The sequence below is a fragment of the Pleurodeles waltl genome, chromosome 3_2 (genome assembly GCF_031143425.1).
Source record: "Pleurodeles waltl isolate 20211129_DDA chromosome 3_2, aPleWal1.hap1.20221129, whole genome shotgun sequence".
Taxonomy (NCBI): Eukaryota; Metazoa; Chordata; class Amphibia; order Caudata; family Salamandridae; genus Pleurodeles; species Pleurodeles waltl.
The window spans coordinates 200,556,095-200,575,392 of NC_090441.1; the positions used below are offsets into that span (position 1 = coordinate 200,556,095).

The window sequence follows — 19,298 nt, forward strand, 5'->3', positions numbered from 1 at the left end:
GTTGTCTCCTGGATTAGCGGTCCTGGGGGATACATCCGTTTGGCCTAATCTTGGTTGCTCTGTCTGCATTGCCTGCCCAGGAGTACGGCCAATGGGTCGCTGATGTTTAGTATTTCGACAATGCGCCTATGTCTACTTGCCGAGTCCTTACGGATAAGGAATACTTACTGGTTATTCTCACTTCAGAGTGGTTTTGGTTATATTGATTAGTTAGTTTCTGCTTCATATTCTAGGATTCTTGTGATCCAACACCCTTACACTCCTCTCTCGAATCAGAGGAGAAGGAACATTAAAAATGAGTTTGCTGAGCTGGGGATACAAGCTGCTGTTCTGTGGTGATTCTGTAGCGCTAGATAGTGACGGAAGAGTAAGAGAAGACTGAGCTGGATGACGATCACCGTTGGGTAATCAAAGCCCCACATAAGCCTACTTCTTAAAGGGCTCTGACACGGCTTCCAGCCCCAGGGTGTCTATTTCTTGGAAACGGCTTTAATATATAGCCTCACTAATCCTTCCGAAAGTGCACAAGGAAAAATTGAGACATTTGATAAAAACAATTTGACTAGAAATGAACGGTCTGAAGTAACAAGGAGCTGGTCACAAAAAGTGATCACAATTTCAGTCTTTTAACAAAAGTATCTAATTTTGCAAACCAATCTGTGTACTAGTAAATTGGTTCGCAAAATTCATATGTTTGTAGTCTGACCTAACTAAGGAGTATTCCTTCGGCGGGCCGTAAATTGCAGCTTAGTCTGATTAGCCACAGGGATGCAGAGCTCAGCAGACCATCATCCATGTGATTGCTTTTAAAAAATGTTTTTTTTTAAAGTTTGAATTTTTCAGTGAGGTTTGGCAGTTATCATTTTGCCTACTACCTACTCCTGAAACTTGCGCCCACATTTACAAAGGGGGTGGGGTCCAAGGTGGACGCCTTCCATTTTGCACATAAGTTACCACCTGAACTTGGGAGTCAGTCACTTTTCAAAGGTTTACAACTGGAATTCCCGTCACAAGCCATTGATACATCTGACACTGAATCTCAATTTGGAAAGGACTCCCACAACACATCTTTTTCAAATTGCGATGCCATTTTAGGATTCCATAAAATGTTACCACCTCTTACAATGGCTTTTGTACTTTTTTGCAGTCACAAACTCTAAATTAGAGTGTTAGGGATGCTAAAAAGGTTTAGTACATCTGGCCCAAAATTCTGTTATTCTATACAAATGGTCTTGGGAATAAGTGAAATAAACACACTCAAACTCTGAAACAAATGCCTGTGAAAGATGCTGTTAGATGAGTGCCATTTCAGAGTGGAAGGGCTTCTATGCAGAGAATGTCAGATTATATGTGAACTAGTGGTAATCTTGGGAACCAGGAGGCCAGTTCATGAATCACAGGTTTAACATCTGAACAATTTGTGCAGTGTTTCATCAATAACTATTCCCTATGGCTCAATTCTCAGAAAGGACTGAAAACTGGTAGCGACTGAGTTCATAGTGTGTGTGCCAAGCAACTAAATTTACTTATTCATTCATTCACTGGGCTGAGCACAATACCAAGCAAAGTATCTATAAAACCAAGGTGAAAGAAGTAATGCATTTTGTGTACCTGGTGTTTGTTATGGTTGCTCCAGTACTGGACAGCTGGGCTGCAAGTCTTCTCTCAGCGGCAAGGGCCCTCTAAGACAAAAGAAACCGTCAGCAAGGTTCAGGGCTATGTCCTCTTATGTTATCAGCAGAGTACGCCGGGGGGGAAGCAAGGATGTGAGAAAAGGCCACTGCGTTGCTTGTCCCACAAACCCCTATGACCAAAGTGAAACTTGAGAGGGGGCGACCCTATAAGCCCCTGAAAAGAGAAGTCACAGACTCGAGGAAGAACATAAAGTAAATATTCCTGAATACATGAGACTCCAAGAAGGGCCGAAGGAGGGAGAAAGCCCTAGATCTCCAGGAGCTCAGAGTAGGACAGCAGGAAGGTAAAGCCTTAAACATAACTGAGGTAGACGGAGACTCAAAAACCGTTTTAACATGAATATAAGTCTCATGGTCTTGCTCTCTTGCTTCACACTTACTGGCTACTGTGCAACCCCCTCTGGCATAACAATAAAGTTAGCTAAGCTTGTCACTTTCAAGAAGAGTTGTGAAGATATGACACAAATGGAAAATACAACTGCTGATTACAGCCAGGACACACAAATGTGACATAATTGGTATCTTATATTGCCAGGGCTGCCCCCGGGAATTGTCAGTCTACATAACCTGGTGCTCAGCCATGAAGATTTGTAGATCTAATTTGGCAAGACTCAAGCGTCTACCAGGACCATGACACCTCGAAGGACGTTCAAATCTTGACATGGTATGTTTTAATTAGTTGCATTCCAGCTAGCTGACAAATCCCCCCCTCTCGATCCATCCCCCTTTGGTTCTGAAGAATTCCCACTGCAGCATGGGGGGGTCCCCTATCAACGCCACCGAGTGTTGGAGCTCTGTGATTGGATGGCAGTGTCCGGAAGCTCTTTCACACTGGCTACCCTACAGATACACGAGCCCTCAATGTTTAGGCCCATCCCGCCTCTGTTGTGTCCTTCTCCGTCGTCAGGTATTAGTTGCCAGACGTGAGTGGTTCTACAGCGTAACTGTTAATTCTGCCCTTTATATGATGCAAAAGTAAAGATGTTGAACCCCTTTACAACAGTCATACTTACATATTTTACTAGGATGGTCTGGTTTTGGCTCATAGTTTATCTGCTGTGAGCTCTTACCTACAATTTATTTTGGAATGTACATCAATTAACAAACTACAGCCCTACCTTTTCACGGTCACTCAAAGCTGCAAACCTCTTCTTTTCTGCCTCTTCTTCTTCTTTTCGTTTCTTATCCTCCTTTTCTGCTTTCTCCCGCTGCTTCTTAAGCAGTTTTTGAGCCCGCTTCTTCTCCTCCTTTTTCGCTTCAAGCTCTGCAGTCAGGGGTTCTGGGATCTTGAAAAGGTGGCAGAGGAAAGACATTTTTACTATCAAAAGAGGGCATGACGCTGAAGACAAAAAGCGGGCATGTCGAGAGTGAGAGTTAAACATAAATGAAGATGGAGCAGAGACTAGAAGGAGGCTGTGACAACCAATGGAGCGAGAAGAAGATGGATAGTGAAATTAGCAAAAGACAGCCGGGCAAACAGAGAACTGGGAAAGAGACAGGGCAATGGTGAGATACCAGTAGCAAAGAGATACCCGGAGGAGAAGAGGAAAGTCAGAGAATACAGGGGAATAAAGAGAAACCGAGGGAACAGACATCTCACCAGCCCCACTGATGTTTGAACTATATAACTTGATTTTGGATGACAAACTTAAGGCTTCAATTTATTCTAAGGCCTGCTTTTGTAATTGACACTTCTGAACACCACCTATTTGCCATTTACCCTCTAATTTCACATTACATGAACAGGAAGAAATGTCTAGAGGGAGGCTTTCAGAAAAGAACAAATGTGAAACAATGCTCCCAATGCATTTATTTTCCCATGTCAATGGTTTAAATATAAAACCTGTATTTGCTCTCTTGGTTCTTTAGTAATATGAATATATACTGGGAAGAATAAAGTACACCCTCTTAATAGTCTGGTTTGTACATAGCAGATATATGACCTTCATCAGGTCTTCTCCAAGTAGATATATCTAACCTTGTGTGACAAATGACACACACTTTCACTTTGTCATTATTTACTGAGCAAAACTCTGCCAACATCCTAAGCCTCCTATGAAAAAAATGTCTCCCTTGATTCTGTAAACTATGGAACTTCCCCTTTACCAGTAACACCTTGAAGTAGACATTTCTTGGACAACTTTATCATCTGTACCATTATCTGGGAGGATGTGTGGCCCACCTCACCTTACAAAACTGCTTCTGCTCACTGATGTTGGAGGAAATTTATTTATCCACAGTTTTCTTTAGGTTCAACCAAAGCATCTCAACCTGGCGGAAGTCTGGACTTTGTCTTAACCATTCCAAAAATTTGATTCATCCTTAGCCATTCTGGTTCAGACTCACTGGTGTGTTCTGGCTCATTGTCCAATTGCATGATTCACTTTCACTTGAGGCAAATGGTCTGAAATTTTCTTCTAGATGTGCAGTTGTAGAGAGGAATTTATGGTCGACTCACTTAATGCGAGGTGTTCAAGCCCGGCGGCTGCGATGCAGGGCAGATGCATCATCCTTCCGCCACTATGCCTGAGGGTTGATCTAAGACTCTTATAGCTAAACTCAGACTTTTGTTTTTTGCCAAACATGTGGTGGATTACAGCCAAACACCTCCACTTTGGTCTCATCTGTCAAGAGGCAGCTGTTGCAGAAGTTGTGTTTCATTCAGGTGCTGGTTTGCGATCCTAAGCCTTGCAGCAATGTGTGTTGGTCAGAAGGGTCTTTTCCCAGTGCTTTTACGAAAGCCATACTTGTTTAGATTTTTCCTAAAATCATGAACACTAATGTTTACTGTACTGACAGAGGCAGGTAGATACCAGGGTGTAGTTGTGGGGTTTTTGTAAGACCTTTAGAAGCAGCATACGGTCTGATTTTGGTGTGAAATCAGGGAGACACCCACTCGTGGCTAGACTGGCAACTGACAAACTGTCTCCACTTGTAGAGGATCTCTCATTGTGGAATGACGACCTCACGCTTTTTGGAAATGGCTTTACAATCCTTCCTCGGCTAACAGCATCAACAATTCTAAGATACCTTTGAACCTCAACAAGATATGTTACCACAAACTTGAGTACTCCAGAACCAACTGGGGAAGTTTCATACACTGGCTCCTGATAATCAAGTAATTATCTTCACTTCTATAGCAGCACCAGATTTTAATAGCATTCTTAACTGATATGGAAGCAGTAAGGGTGCTCTATTTTTTTGCACAAGGCTTGTGAATATAGGCTGACTTTTCCGTTTAATAAACAATGACAGAGAAATTTCCATGCATTATTTGTCACTTCAAAATGAATCTAGCTGCTATTAGGACTTAGTGAGGAGTAGTTAATGGTCAGATCTGTCTTAAGGGGTAAAACCATGGAATCTTTAGAGGGTGTACTTTCTGTTTCACATCATTGTACATCACCCATGTATGGGGAACGCCTCCGCTATTGATGAGATACGGAGCGCTTCAATGAAATCATAATATTTTCATACATTCTAGGGAGTTGCTGGGTGCAGGGGTCAGTGATTCATTATATGTTTCTGTGCTGCAGCCGATAGTCACCCTTTGCCTTATTAATGCCATTTCATTCAAGAAAATGATAAGGATTCCTGCAAATGTTACAAGCAGTGATGGCCGATAGTTTCACGGAACCTTGCAGGCAGATGTTTTATATCAGGTCTCGGAATCCTCACATTTAACAGAGCTTTGACAGCTTATACCCATTACTGACAGCAACAAGTTTAGAGATTCCATATTAATCCTATTTTACGCACTTTAACAAAATGTGTGAAAAACTAGGGCATGATCTCTGTAGATATGGAACATTAGTTTTTAGTGTCACAATTCTTACTTTCAGTATACTTATTGTAATAAGTCATAAAAAATGACAATGAGGCTAGTTTAATTCTAACCATTTGATCGGGGTAACAAGATAACGACCCATCCCTGCTAGCAACATTGTCTCAAATCTTATCAAGTTAATCTTTCATAAAGGCCTGACATCTTGGCACCACTGGAATATATATGAATTATGTTTGACTTATAAGCTTGCCTCCAACTGTCTTTTGGACAACTGTGGACAGAATTCAGGTATTCAATGTCAACCAAATTATTTTTTCAACTATAGAAAGCCGACTATGTTACTACAATATTAATCAAATGAAAACTCATAACTTTAGTTCAGAAGTTTGAAATCAAATTGTTAGGTGCTGATAATTCGTGTTCAGGCTTTTAGTCTCCAGTTTTTTGGGTGTATTGCTAAAATACTTCAGTGACAGAAAGCATGTTTTAAACATTTTAATTGCATTCATGATGTGTGTTTTTATGTTGGATTTACAGAGAAAAAAATAGTATTTGTCTACTTGTGGTGCAATAGCGAGGCCCCTTTATCTTCTATGAACATCCATTAGGTCTTACTTAGCTTATGACAACGCCATTCAAGTTTCAAATAAAATATCTCATGGACATAAGAAGTCTAAACAGATTCCAGCTTGACAGCATCAAGCACATATGTCGGTTTGCCACTACATGTTCTGTAGTTTCAAGACCTCACAGCCAGTCCTGATGGAGGACATGACGGGCCTGGCAGGAGACTGTCATCCATGATCTGCATCAGCAGCTAAAGGCAAATGAAGTGACCCCATACCCTACTGTCGAAAAAAAGCTCCTGCCATGGCTTACGACATTATAATTTTTATTTGTTTTTTGTTAAACATTAGTTTTTATCTCTTTTAAAAAATTAACTATAACAACATTTTAACCTTTGTTTTTTCAGCAAATATCTGTTTATTGTTAACCATATTCAGCTAACTCCCCACTGCCCATGGGCAAAGGCCGTGCGCAGCAGGGGGTTGGCCACAGGGCTTGGTCTACAGCTCCCATCCTCGCCATGGGCACCTAACCCCTGGCTGCTCACGGGCTAAGGCCAGTCTCTTCACCCATCCTCACCACAGGTAGCCAAACCCCGCTGAGCACGGCCTTATGTCATGAGCAGTGGGGGGGATAGGCACGGGGCCTGGATACTGGCCTCGCCCTGCATCCAATCAACTGCAAGAGCTAAACCCACAATTATAGATAGATATTGCCAGCAGCAGGCATCGTGCAGAGTGTAGGACGGTGGGGTATTCTGCAGTGAGGCTGGTTAGGCTTCACTATGTACTATCTTCACATTATCCCAAATAGGTCCTTTGAATTTGCACTAATAAATCCCTAGCTCAGTCCTGGTAGTGTGGCTCAGAGCAGCCAGGCTTTACTAGAGGAACGTGCTAACCATTTCAGAGTACCAAAATCTATGATACGTAATTGACAACTCAAAAGAAATCAGATACTAATTTATATTACTAAAGCATATTCTTATGTATTTTTCGACATACTAACAAAGACAATTGGATGCCTACAATCAGAGTTACAGATTTTCAAAGGAAAAATAAATCAGTGCATGTAAAATTTGCTAATGATAATCTTGTGTTCAATGGGAAAATGCAATAGTAACAATTGGTCACTTTGCAGGCTGAGTTCAGTGGAACCCAATGGGAGTAGAGGCAAAGCAGGTCCCGGGATCAGGCTCCCACAGTCAGAGGAATTTTACCTGGCTCGTAGGGTCCAGGTGCAATGTAGTCTTGGCTGTTGCTGAACCAGGGAGTCGCGGGGGCGGAGTTTGCGGTTTAGACAGTGCTGGTGAGGAAAGGGACGCAAAACCTTGACAACGCGGCCACTGGGGCGTTGGGTTAAAGGTGCTGAGAAGTTCCCTCGAGGCATAGCATCAGGTAAAGGTAGTGGTAGTCGGACTGGCCACCAGCATGCTCAGCCTTCAGATACTCCGATTTCCTGGAGTCCGAGGGAAAACGGTAGCCACCTGAAACTTGCTATAAGTCAGGACTACGTTTGCCACAATGCACTAGGACCATTTACATTTGGGTGATCTCTCGGCAGGCCACAGCTGGTCAGTGATTCTTTGGTTCTGGGAGTGTGATTTGCTTGCGGGCTGCAGGGGCCCTCTAGTCCAAAGGAGTTCTGCGGTTGCCTTGGGGTTGCAGACAGGTTCCTCTTTCTTTTGAAGTTGGTCTCTGGTCCAGAACGAGTTGCGGTAGTGCAGTTTCAGGTTGGTTGCCACATGTGCAGATTAACACGCTTCTGCTGTCTGCAGGTCCTGAGGTCGCCATCTTGGGTCTCTTCTTTGTCCTTTGATGCAATTCAGGCAGATCTGAGGTGCCTGAGCCAGAGGAGCCCCCTAAATCCTAGATTTAGGGGCATTAGGGGGTGCAGGTGCTAGTAGCCGAAGGGCTACTACCTCCAGCGATAATCTGCCTCTGAGAAGACCACATCCAAGCACGTGTCCCACCGTTTCTACCCTGAACCCTCTATGCTACCACTCTTAAAAATGGCAGACACCTTCCCCAGCTGTACAGACCCCAGAGCTCACCCTCGGGGTGTGGCTGGCCTTCTGGGAGCGCACGCCTTCTGACTACCTAATTTTCCCGACTGCCTGGGTGCAAGTGTGCCTGGGGGGCATGGGGAGCTGGCATTCCCTCCTATGTGGGGAAGCCTACTTACATGTCAGAGGCAGTGGAAGCTTTGAAGCTCACCGCCTTGGTATGCCACCTCACTAGCCATCCTGTCAGGGAGAGAGGTGACACCTCCTGCCCAAGCAGGCCTTTGTTTCTGACTCCTGGAAAAGTTGACACCTCCAGGCAGGGGGTCAGATTTCTGTCTCAGTGGAGGCAGCTGCAGGCTGCCAGCCACAACACAGGAGAGGCTGGCGCAACCAGGTCGGCAACCTCTAAAGCAGCCACGTGGGTATGTCACATTAAATCTGACTTTGGGAAAAAGTCATATTTGATGCGACAAGTTGTTTGATACCAAACATGACACTTTTCAATGGGACCATAATGGAGCTGCCGACCTCGGGATCCGCAGGTGCCAGCCCATGTTATCCTATGGCTCCCTGAACACTTATACTAGTCCTTAGTGGAAAGAGGCTACTATAGGGACACATACGCTTGTACTTATATGTCTACACCTTTAATATAATGCACCCTGGCTCCTGGGGCTGGAGGCCTACATTAGCAGTGACTGGCATATATTAAAAATAGTGCTTTGGCCTTGCCACTCATGGGAAAGACAAAGTTGAGTTTGAGCAGTTTGCGCTGCTCATGCATCTGCAATGGCAGAACTGCTGTCATCTGTTTACTTGGGTCACCCAGGTGGTACATTCAGTGCTTCAGGCCCTGGTGACCCCTTAAACTCCCATGCCCTGGGTACCACTTACAAGGGACATATAAGGGGGTTAAAGTCCTTGCCAATTGGGGTTATCAATTCACAAACATCACTTTCAGAGAGAAAGCACTGGGGCCTGGTTAGTAGGCACCATTTCACTTTCAGAGTCATAACCATCAGCACTGGGGAAAAAAGAGTGGGAGTGACCATACAAAAAGGGCACTTTTCTACACAGAGGTAACACTGACGGGCTGCCTGGCTGCAAATGTCACTGCATACAAAGTCATGTCTGACTCCGAACATCTCTAAGGCTCTATCGTGGTGCCCTGCCCACCGAAAGATATTGCAACAGCATGCCAACAGCAGGCATCCATGTGGAGCATGGACATATAGGAGCACCATTGTAGGGACAGAAAGAAGCAACACTGTTTGGCTTCAATGTCTCGCTACGCCTTACCATTCAATCAGTTCCTTTAGTTCTATCAGCGTGACAACCTACTGAACAAAGATTGATTTCAATACGCTGCTTTTAACCCATCAGCCTATACACCTGCTTCATAAACCAGGCACACAGGCATACTTTGCACTTACCAGCATCTTGTCCTGAAGCTCCCCATCCTAAAGTATAAACAAAACACACGAACGTCTACCCACGCCACTGTCTTTCTTAGTTGAAGATCCCACACAGAGCAGTAGCATAGCAGCCAGGTAAAACATACTGCTGTACGACTCGCAGGCATGAAAAGAGCAACTCCTGTCGTAGGAACTAAAATCATCACTAACAGTAGGAAACAAAAACTTGCCGACTGGTTTTATCAATATTAGAACCATCTCCCTTCCATTTCTTTTACTACAGGACTAATAGTACACCACATTCTACTTCAATCGTCACATATGCATGTATGCAGGATTTTTATAGCACAAACTTAGCCAAAAAGGCCGCAAAGTGCTATGGTGTGTCAAAGGGAAGCATACGGTAAACGAGGGACAGGAGGTAGCCTGGTTATCGACGTTTAGTGTATTGTGATGTAATGTGCTTCAAAGAGGTACGTCTTTAACTCTTTCCTAAACTGGAACCGCGCTAGGGCAGTCCTGATGGATACGGGGATGTTGGTACAGATCTGGGTGCATAGATGGAAAAGACACGCGGCCTTGTTTATTTTTTACACTTCTTAGTCTCCAGTTGGATGGTGTCCTAGCTTTGGAAATGATGTGGCTGGTTTTGAAGCTGCTGCTGTCGGCAAGAGCAGCCAATGGGGTTTCATCTGGATGGAAGTGATGAGGTCACAATTCTTGTCTTTAGTGTAAAAATAGAACGATGCATTCTTGTAAACACCATGCCATCTTGGAGTTACGAATCACTAACAAACAGCCTGGCCATTGTCTTGTTGTTTATACCTTCCAAAGAACAGCTCTGGGACATTACGGGTGTGGGATCCATTTATGAGGGGAGCAGCAGAAAGGAGAAGGGAAAGACAAAAAAAGGGTAGGGTAGGAGTGAGCAGAGGGAAAAAAGAAGAGGAAGACGCCAGGAGAGGAGAAGGAATGGATTTGGGAAGAATAGAAGAGCAAGGAAATGAGAGGGACGAGTGAAGAAGAGTGTGGAAGGCGAGGAGGAGAGGGGGAAAAAGGAAAGGGGAAAGGAGACAGAGGAGTGGGAGGGATGAGGAGAACACAGAAGGGGAGAGAAGAAAGGAGCCAATCAGAGGGGAGAAGTATTGGCAGCTATGGGGAGGGTCGTCAATAAGGACGTGCTTTGTGTACGCAGCCTTGTAATTGTCTATGTGTGTGCATATGTAAGATGCGCGTGTTCTTGTAAGTGGTCTGTATGAGATACATTGGCTTTGCCAAAGCTTCTTCTTTATAGGTTATTTATACATCTTCAGATGTGTACACGTGTATCTACACAGATATGTTGCTATGCTATATGAATTTATCCTCTAGCACAGTATAGAGGGACGGAGGGTGAGAGAAACACAGGAGAGAGGGAAAACTAAGAACCTGAAAGTAAAAGTAGGGAGACAAAGGGAGAGAAAGACAATGAGAGGGAGATTAAGAGAGAAAGAATAAAAGAAGAAGGAGAGATGATATAACCCAACAGAAGAGTGCTCCCTGCTCTTTCTCAAAGGACTTACAGTCTAACCCCCTCCCGCTTTGTTTTCTATACTACACTCCCCTTCTCCACTCCACCTACTTCCCATAATGCACCTGGGCCTTGATATAATTGAACTTCTCTGGATGCTCAGCTCGGTACTTCCGAAAGGCATTTCTGGTCAGTTTATCCGTGGACACGGAGAATGGTGTCTGCCCCGAGTTATCCCTGAAACAGAAACAGAAAGCGATTGGTGGATGTGCACCGGTGGCACACACAGGGCACACTTTGGGCGTGCACACAGTTCACAGTCACACAGACGCTAATATTGTCCAACTCTTTGGATACATTGCTGATGGGACATTTCTCACCTTTCTAAAAGAATGTTAATATAACATAACTTTATTTAGTGTGTAGCAATAGTTTAGGAGTAAAAATGTATAGAGATTTTTGAAGTGACTCTATAATGTGGGGGATAACTGCCATTCTTTGTACACTTTATGTTCAGTCCGAGTGCTGGACTGCAGGAACCTGCAGCCACTCAATCTGATACAGGAAATTAATGATGCCTGGTGGCATCAAGGTGTCCAACTGGAATCAAACTAAATGTCTTTAGCAAACTGGTGTGTGCTATCAATACTAATATTATTTAAGCGATACTAGTGAATGATTGCATTCAGTATCCTCGAAACCCATATGTATGTTTTTAGGCAAGCCTTGCCTGCTTCCTATCAATAAACAAACATTTGATAAAAATCGATTCCCTCTTATGATTGGTGAATCTATCAACATCATGTTTGTGATTTATTAGTCCAAAGTTATCCATACATAATTGATGCTGTAAATTCTAACATTAATACTAACCTTCTTCATGAAAAATTAGACATTTTAAATCAAAATCAAACTTTATGTATAGGATATATTTCTACCTTGCAGCTATGAGGGAACGGGAGTTATTAGGAGGCCATGTTTTGTCCTGAAGAAGGTCCTGCAAATGAATTAGAAATCGACCAAAACACTGACTCTCATTCGAGTCATCTTAGATTGTCTTTAAGTTGACTGTGTGTCTTAATTTCCAATGTTCGCAAATCTGTAACCCTGAATTTGTTTTTGAATTTTTGTATATTGTGTCATGTGTTGTCTATGTATATATATATATATATATATATATATTCAAAGAAAAAAAATCAAAGGTTAAAGGGAGTTTATAGATAGGTGAAAATGTTAAAGCATTCCATTTCAAACTAACAAAACCACTGAAATTCAACAGTTATAGTTATCTCAAATTACAGTAACTCACACCCGCCATGCACAATGCTATCAATATCAAATCAGATGTCACAATGATGTTATGAATAATATCACAGATAATTTGTGATATAAGACAGAGGTATTTAACAGTGCATGGCGGGGGTGCAAGCTATTGTTACTTGAAGGGCATAAGATATAGTTACGTAGGTTAACTATAATGACTACGTTTTACTTTTTTTAATTGGAAAGTAAGATATTACAATTCCTAACTGTAATCTCACTTTAAACTTTGGTTATTCAAGTGAATTTCTATGTTTTTTATTGTAAAGCAAGAGGTCTATTACATTGCGCAGTGTGGAGTTGGGCACAGGGGAAGTCCGTGTGAGGTTGCACAGTCTGCGGCCAGGCCCAGCGCCCAACCTCCTGAGGGCCCCCATACTCCTACTGCACCCGGCCACCAAAGTGCACGGCTGACTATGCCATATAACAATATAAAGGATATAATTTTAAGTAGGGCAGACCTATTGGATTTGTCAATTGATCAGTACATCAACATATACAGAACAGACCAATTGGCTGTCAAAAAGTCACCAATGACTGTTCTCAAATGCATATTTCATAGATTCACACATTAAAATGTTTAGTAATAGTGACTGTCATAGAATATTTTCAATAAAGCATATTTTTAAAAATGTCAGATTTTTTTTTTAGCATCTTTCAGGCCACAAGGAGCAGCCACAGAACCAACCACAAGGTGCAGCTCTAGCTTTTAATGCTTTAAAAAAACATGGTAAGTTCTCCTGGGGTCAGGAGACTGACTGTGTGTTTTTGTCGCGTGGGAGCTGCTGCGCTCCTAGCAGCCCTCCACAACAGTACAAAAATGCTTGGTGGTGGTCGCTGCCTCTTTTAGGGGCACCACCAAGATCCAAGAATATTAAAAAGCATTTGCAGGGCATTATGGGAGCGCTCGTTGCACAGAGCAGTGAACAATAAATGAGCGGCTCCTGCCGTTCACTTATTGTTCATTCTATATTTTTTCTATTTATTTTTTGGTGCCCTGATGCCCACTCGGGTCCCCAGAGCCCCTGCTTACTCCCCAGCCAGCACTCTTTGTGGGTGCTGGTAGCTGTCTATTTTATTATAGTGGGTGCCCTGGTGTACCCACAATGTAGCGTTCACTGGTAGCTCTGGGGGGAGCCAAAGGCGCTCACTGCCCCTGCTGGCTCTCTGGCCAGCACCCATTGATCAAAGCTGTGTCCTTGCACGAGAGAGTATGGGCAGGAAATAAAGTTAATACTCCCTGTCCACACTCTCCCGGGATGAGGTCTCAGGGGCACTGTAGCAGTATGGGGCCCAAGTGATGGGGTCCCTGGGGCTGATGTACGGCTTGGGGAGGGTCTCATGCTCCCTCATCCCAAAATGAAAATCTTGGCCCAGGGGGATAGGGTCCCTGTGGTCTCTAAGACGCTCGGGGAGAGGAGTTGCATGCCCCCTCCTCTAAAATTAAAACTCTGCCACGAAGAAGCGGTCCCCGGGCCTTCTGAAGACTTGGGGAGGGGGACGTACCTGGCCCTTGTGAGAATTAAAGACAGAGTGTACCCTTACATTTGCAATGTCTAAGATGGTACTTAACCGGCAAATGCTCCCCTTACACAAAAGAGACATTATTGGAAGACGTGTGTACTCTGGGGGAAAACACTTACACACATAGGGCTCCTGTGCTAAAAATGGACTGAACACAGAAGTACTACATAAACTGCAGGTTAAGCGTCAGCGCAGGCATGGTGTGGAATCAGACTATCCAGTCCCCTCTGCTTCCCCTGGGCAGTGGCCGTTAAGCCACAACTTTACCTGAGAGCCGGGTCCCAGCCTGCATCCATCAGAATGGTCATAATGCTGCTTTGTCCAGCTGCTGCCGCCACATGCAGCAGCGTGAACCCTCCTGTGTCGATGCGCTCGTTCACCAAATGGCTGAGATGGGTGTTATCTGTGCTGACCAGAGCCTGTGTATGTGGCCTCTCATCTTCTGCACCTGCACAACAGTCAAGTTGATCAACAACACTGCTAGATTTCAGGATCTCAGGCTCACTTTCAACCTGGGTAGTGTTCACACCTGTGTTGTTATTGGTAAGCGTGGGCATCTTCTGTGGTGTGGCTTGGTTTGTAATGCTTGCAGAAAGGTCTGAGATGGCTGGGACATCTGTCTGACCTTGTGTCCTGATGCCTGTAGTACAACCCAACACCTCCCTCAGGAGGCGCTGCAGCAAGTCGGCATCTCCTGCCTTGCAGGCTGTGAAGAGGTCATTCCGCAGCTGGTAGGAAGCCTCATCTAAGAGAAACAGAGGGCAGAGACATGAAGTTAAACCATTCACAGAACACATTCATGAACAACACGGGAGGTTCACTCTTCAGGATTCAGCTGCTGTAGACATTGAAATCTGGTGAACAAAGACTACAATCAATTCCTCCAGTAAGGTGGAGGCCCTATAAGTGTCCAAAGCATCCACCAAGTACCCCACCTGAGTGACCGCTGGACCACTGGCATCCCACTGCACAAGGCATAGCTACAGCATTCAGTTAAACACTTCAATGTTAGGATTCAAAGAAAATCTCAAGGGTTAGGAAAAAAAAGGCACATAAACATCAAACATCTCTATGGACTGTCTATCATCGTTTAAAACCTTGAATGTCCACGACAGACAAAGGTTAATCTAAGATAACAGGTAATGGCTGGCCGCTCCGTGTGACATCTGCACACAGCACATTCAGGACTATTTTCCTTTGCATTTATTTTACATTGAATAATCACATCTCCTCAGGTTTATAGTATAATGCAACACTAAGGGCCAGATGTAGTAAGCTGTGTGCATGCCGCAAACTGCAAAAATCGCAGTTTGTGGCATGCAAACGGCCGAACGCGATGCTCATTCCCAAATTGTGAGTCGGTACCGACTCGCAATTTGGGAATGCGACTCGCAAATAGGAAGGGGAGTTTCCTTCCTATTTGCGACCGCATCGCAATTCAGAGTTGCTTTGTGACCGCGAATGCGGTCACAAACCAACTCGCAGTTACCACCAGTGTCACACTGGTGGTAACTCATTCGCAAAAGGGAAGGGGTCCCCATGGGACCCCTTCCCCTTTGTGAATGTCGAAAAAAATATTTTTTCAGAGCAGGCAGTGGTCCTATGGACCACTGCCTGCTCTGAAAAAAACGAAACCAAATGGTTTCGGTTTACTTTTCATTTTGCAACTCGTTTTCATTTAAGGAAAACGGGCTGCAAAATGAAAAAAAAAAAAAAACTGCTTTATTTATAAAGCAGTCACAGACATGGAGGTCTGCTGACTACAGCAGGCCACCATCCCTGTGAGTGCAGGGACTCGCTATGGGGTCGCAAAATGCAACCCACCTCATGAATATTGATGAGGTGGGTCTTTGCGACCCCATAGCGAGTCGCAGAAGGTGTCTGAGACACCATTCTGCATCCAATTTTGCAACTTGCAAATTGCGAGTCGGTCAGACTGGCAATTTGCAAGTCTCAAAATTGGATTTTCCTACATCTGGCCCTAAGTGACCATATTTACAACAATACAATTTTCAGGAGAATACTAATTTGTCTAAAATTACACAATTTAAAAAAGTTGTATGTAGTACACACATTTACTGATAAATGTTTTGGCCAGGCAATCTGAGTGCACCTCTGTCTAAAACCCAAAAAAACAACACCCTTCAAATACTAGCTTACTTAGTCTCTGGGTAGCCAATTTCCAAACATTGAAATAAGAGAACAAATTCGAGAGAGTGACTCACCAACACTGCCAAAGAAAAAGCTGTCCCAGAGGCCTTTGAGTGCGCTCTGTATCCAAAGTTCTCTGGAAGCCTCAATGACACCCTCTAGCAGGATTTTTAATTTGGCAACTATCCTAACTTGGACATTTTCTCAATTTCAAGTGGATGTTTTCTGGTCTTGTCCAGGACAATGAGTCTCTGTGAGATCTCCTATTAATATTCACTTTTTCGAAAAAAGTGCAACAGGGATCTCGTACAGTGTCCAACAGAAATGTCTAGCCTTCTTGTTTCTTTTTATTCTCTCTGTACAGTGGCAAAAAGGCATTCAGGACCAGCACTGGAGCTTTTTCCTAACTGGGTTTCAATGAATGCGCCAGAAATCCTCCATTACAGTTTTCCAATCACTTTACTTCCAGCTGGCACAGAGACGAGATGTACCTATGTATTACAAACCTTCCTCTGTTTCTATGTTTGGTCATAATGTGGACTGTATTCTCTGCAACCAGCTCAAGACATCTTCAACATATATTATTATTTTCTTAAAGTTGTATTTCCTTGCCGCTTATCAGCCAACAACAGCTGGACCCTTCCTTCTCTCACAGCTTTACAGCTCATTTTCAGATCTTTTCAAATACTTTGTACCTCAATGTCAAAATATAAGGAAGTAGAGGCAGCCCTCAGTCACAGGGTGGGGAGGATTCAAGTTCACATTTACGAAAGTTAAAAGTTTCCTACAATACTGAGGGGCTCCCTGCCCAGTGTCCACATTGAGGCAAGCTATGCCTCCATTTGCATCGAACACAGGAAATAGGGAGGGTGTGTTTTGTTCAGGAAAATATAATCCTAGACTAGATAGAACAGCATTAAGTAAACAGGTTTCTTCCAGGAGCACAGAGGTTGGCATACATGCAGGCTCGGATCTTCTAGATGGATATAACCAGCAAGGCAAAGGGAAACCACCATTCACAGCAGCACACACACCCAACGGACCCCAGTACTTATCAGTCTCACACTTCCAAACGCATAAAAGTCATCCTTCCTATAGGACAGATATATGCTCCAAATATATGCTTTCACATGAAAAACTGGAAGGCAGTCTCCCGGCAGAGCTACAAGCAAAAAGGCTGATGCCCCTGACTACTATGACTCAAACTAACATCCGTCAACAAAAGGCATTGGTTCGGAAGAGGACAGCCACTTTAATCCTTCATGGAGATACATTCTGGTTGTTCCACTCACAACACAGCCCCACTCTGATGACAAGAAAGTTAAACACAAGACGGTGAAGCCAAAATGAGTGGGACACCTTCATAAAGGCATACAAAGGACCACTGTCCCAAAAAAACGAAGCTTCCTCCAAGATAGACAGATATACTCCATGGGGGTGGAGGCCAAAACACAGGAGAGCGAGCCATTCCCATTGTCCAGATTGGGGAGACTCAAAGCTCGAGCAGTGGTCCTCACCCTGCCACAGGGCAGTATGGCTGGACTTTCTACATAGGAGAGTGCGTCTACCATGATGTCTGGGTTTTCTTAGTGACATATAGTTGAAAGGAAATTCCACATCAATAATGAAGCCACAAGACTTTACACTGAAGGAGAGATACTTGGTGCATCCATCCATCCCATTCAAGAGCAAGTAATTCACCTCATCCTGTACCTAAGCTGGTTTCCTGGTAGTGGCAATGAAGACTAGATCATTTGTGGCAGAGTTTAGTTTCTGACAGGGAGTAGATATCCATGCTTAAATGATAGAGTATGATGAAGTACTTGCTTATTGAGTCTGACAAATAGTTGCATTTGTTTTCACTTTCTATACACCTTCGTCTCTGACAGCTGTGCATTTGAGACACTTAGAATGATTACTTTTGGAAATTTCGTGTGCCTGTCATAGGCATGGGGCTTGATCTGCAGCAACTACTTGAAAGAGTGAGTCAAGAGTGTCACCAAATCATACGTGCCCTCATTCTTTGGTGGGGTACGTATGGACAGTGTCTGAAGAAACTTTGCAAGGACGGCGACATCCTTATCGTGGGATGCCACTCCTTTGTGGTGCTAGTTCCAGTACTTCAACTGACATTCAGGCTGCGATCATTCAGCCTCCTTGATGGGGGTGACCTTGGCGTTGCCTTGGCCAAGGCAGTACTAAAATTCAAGGAGTCTTTAGAGTGATGAGTATCATATCTCCTGGGGGGGGTCAGCACCTTTCTCCACATTCAAAACTTCAATATAGTCTCAGAAATAGTCTAAGACCAGGAAGGATAATGCAAAGCTCCTGGCGATCTCAGCTCCTGCACAACCGTAAACATATTCTCCAGTCTGTAGCAATCAGTCTGTAATATGGAGGCTGCAGGGGTCAGTACAATAGTGACTTCTATAAAGTGTTGACCTCTGGCACAAATACGCTGCAAGGATACAGAAGGCCGTTGATCTCAAGTGTGCCAGAAAAAGCAGTCATTTTTTTATCTGAATCATTTTCCACAGAATAATAATTTGGTTAAAATGACACAACAGGGCCATTCAAGTCAGCGGATAGCGAGTGTGATCTTGGCTGGCTTTAGACAGTGACATGACCTGCGCTTCGTCACGACTTCTCTGTGCCTGACAGTAGAAATGCAGTAGTGGAAACATACGGGATTTCAACCTTGTTTGGCTGTGTAGTCTTTGCTAACTGAAAAACTGGCATTTTCCTCCTCAAAGTGACCCTTCCCTGCTCAGACCTTACCAGCCATAAACAAGAATGAAACTTGTCTGCTGAGAACAGAGAGCCTAAGCAGCCTAGATGGCATCTGTGACACGGTCTCCTTAAGAGTAGACTAGTTTATCTCCCTGTGCAGCCCATTCGTTACTGCCGAAGCGTGATCAGTGAGGAAGGCATGCTTGTCCTCTTTGTACAGCAAGCCAGTATCATCAAGCCTAGCAGAGGACTGCATGATCCCACCGTGCAGTGGAACACCAAAACACATATCCAGATAAGGAACTGGACTCAAGTTAATGGAGTTTCTTGTGTGAAGGAAGGCACTTTGCAGTATAAAATGTCCAATTTTTGGATGTTTCTGGAACAGGAGACCAGGCAAAGAAACAAATGGGCCCCACAGTGGTTCGCAGCAATGGCTGTGATTGGCTTGGAGTGGGTGGCTTCCATCTAAGAAGAGAAGCAACCCTATATCAGATGTCCTGAGTCCTTACTAGATGGAGAGGTGCAGAGTACTGTGCAAGCATCCAGTATGCACTTATTGACTTCCTTTCTAGAACCAACGTCAGTGTCTGGC

General features: G+C 44.0%; 1 protein-coding gene across 5 annotated transcripts in view; it reads right to left on the reverse strand.

Annotated features, from left to right (window-relative positions):
* Nucleotides 1-19,298, reverse strand: part of ANKZF1 (ankyrin repeat and zinc finger peptidyl tRNA hydrolase 1) — a 116,779-nt gene that overhangs the window by 12,330 nt on the left and 85,151 nt on the right. For 4 of the 5 annotated variants that reach the window (XM_069227190.1, XM_069227188.1, XM_069227191.1 and 1 more), the window contains exons 12-15: nt 14,090-14,567; nt 11,104-11,215; nt 2,813-2,980; nt 1,612-1,682 (exon numbers count right to left, since the gene is read on the reverse strand). In XM_069227190.1, the coding sequence (XP_069083291.1) occupies nt 1,612-1,682; nt 2,813-2,980; nt 11,104-11,215; nt 14,090-14,567 (829 nt within the window). The remainder of the gene's footprint in view (nt 1-1,611; nt 1,683-2,812; nt 2,981-11,103; nt 11,216-14,089; nt 14,568-19,298) is intronic. The other variant, XM_069227192.1, reaches the window with a different exon arrangement.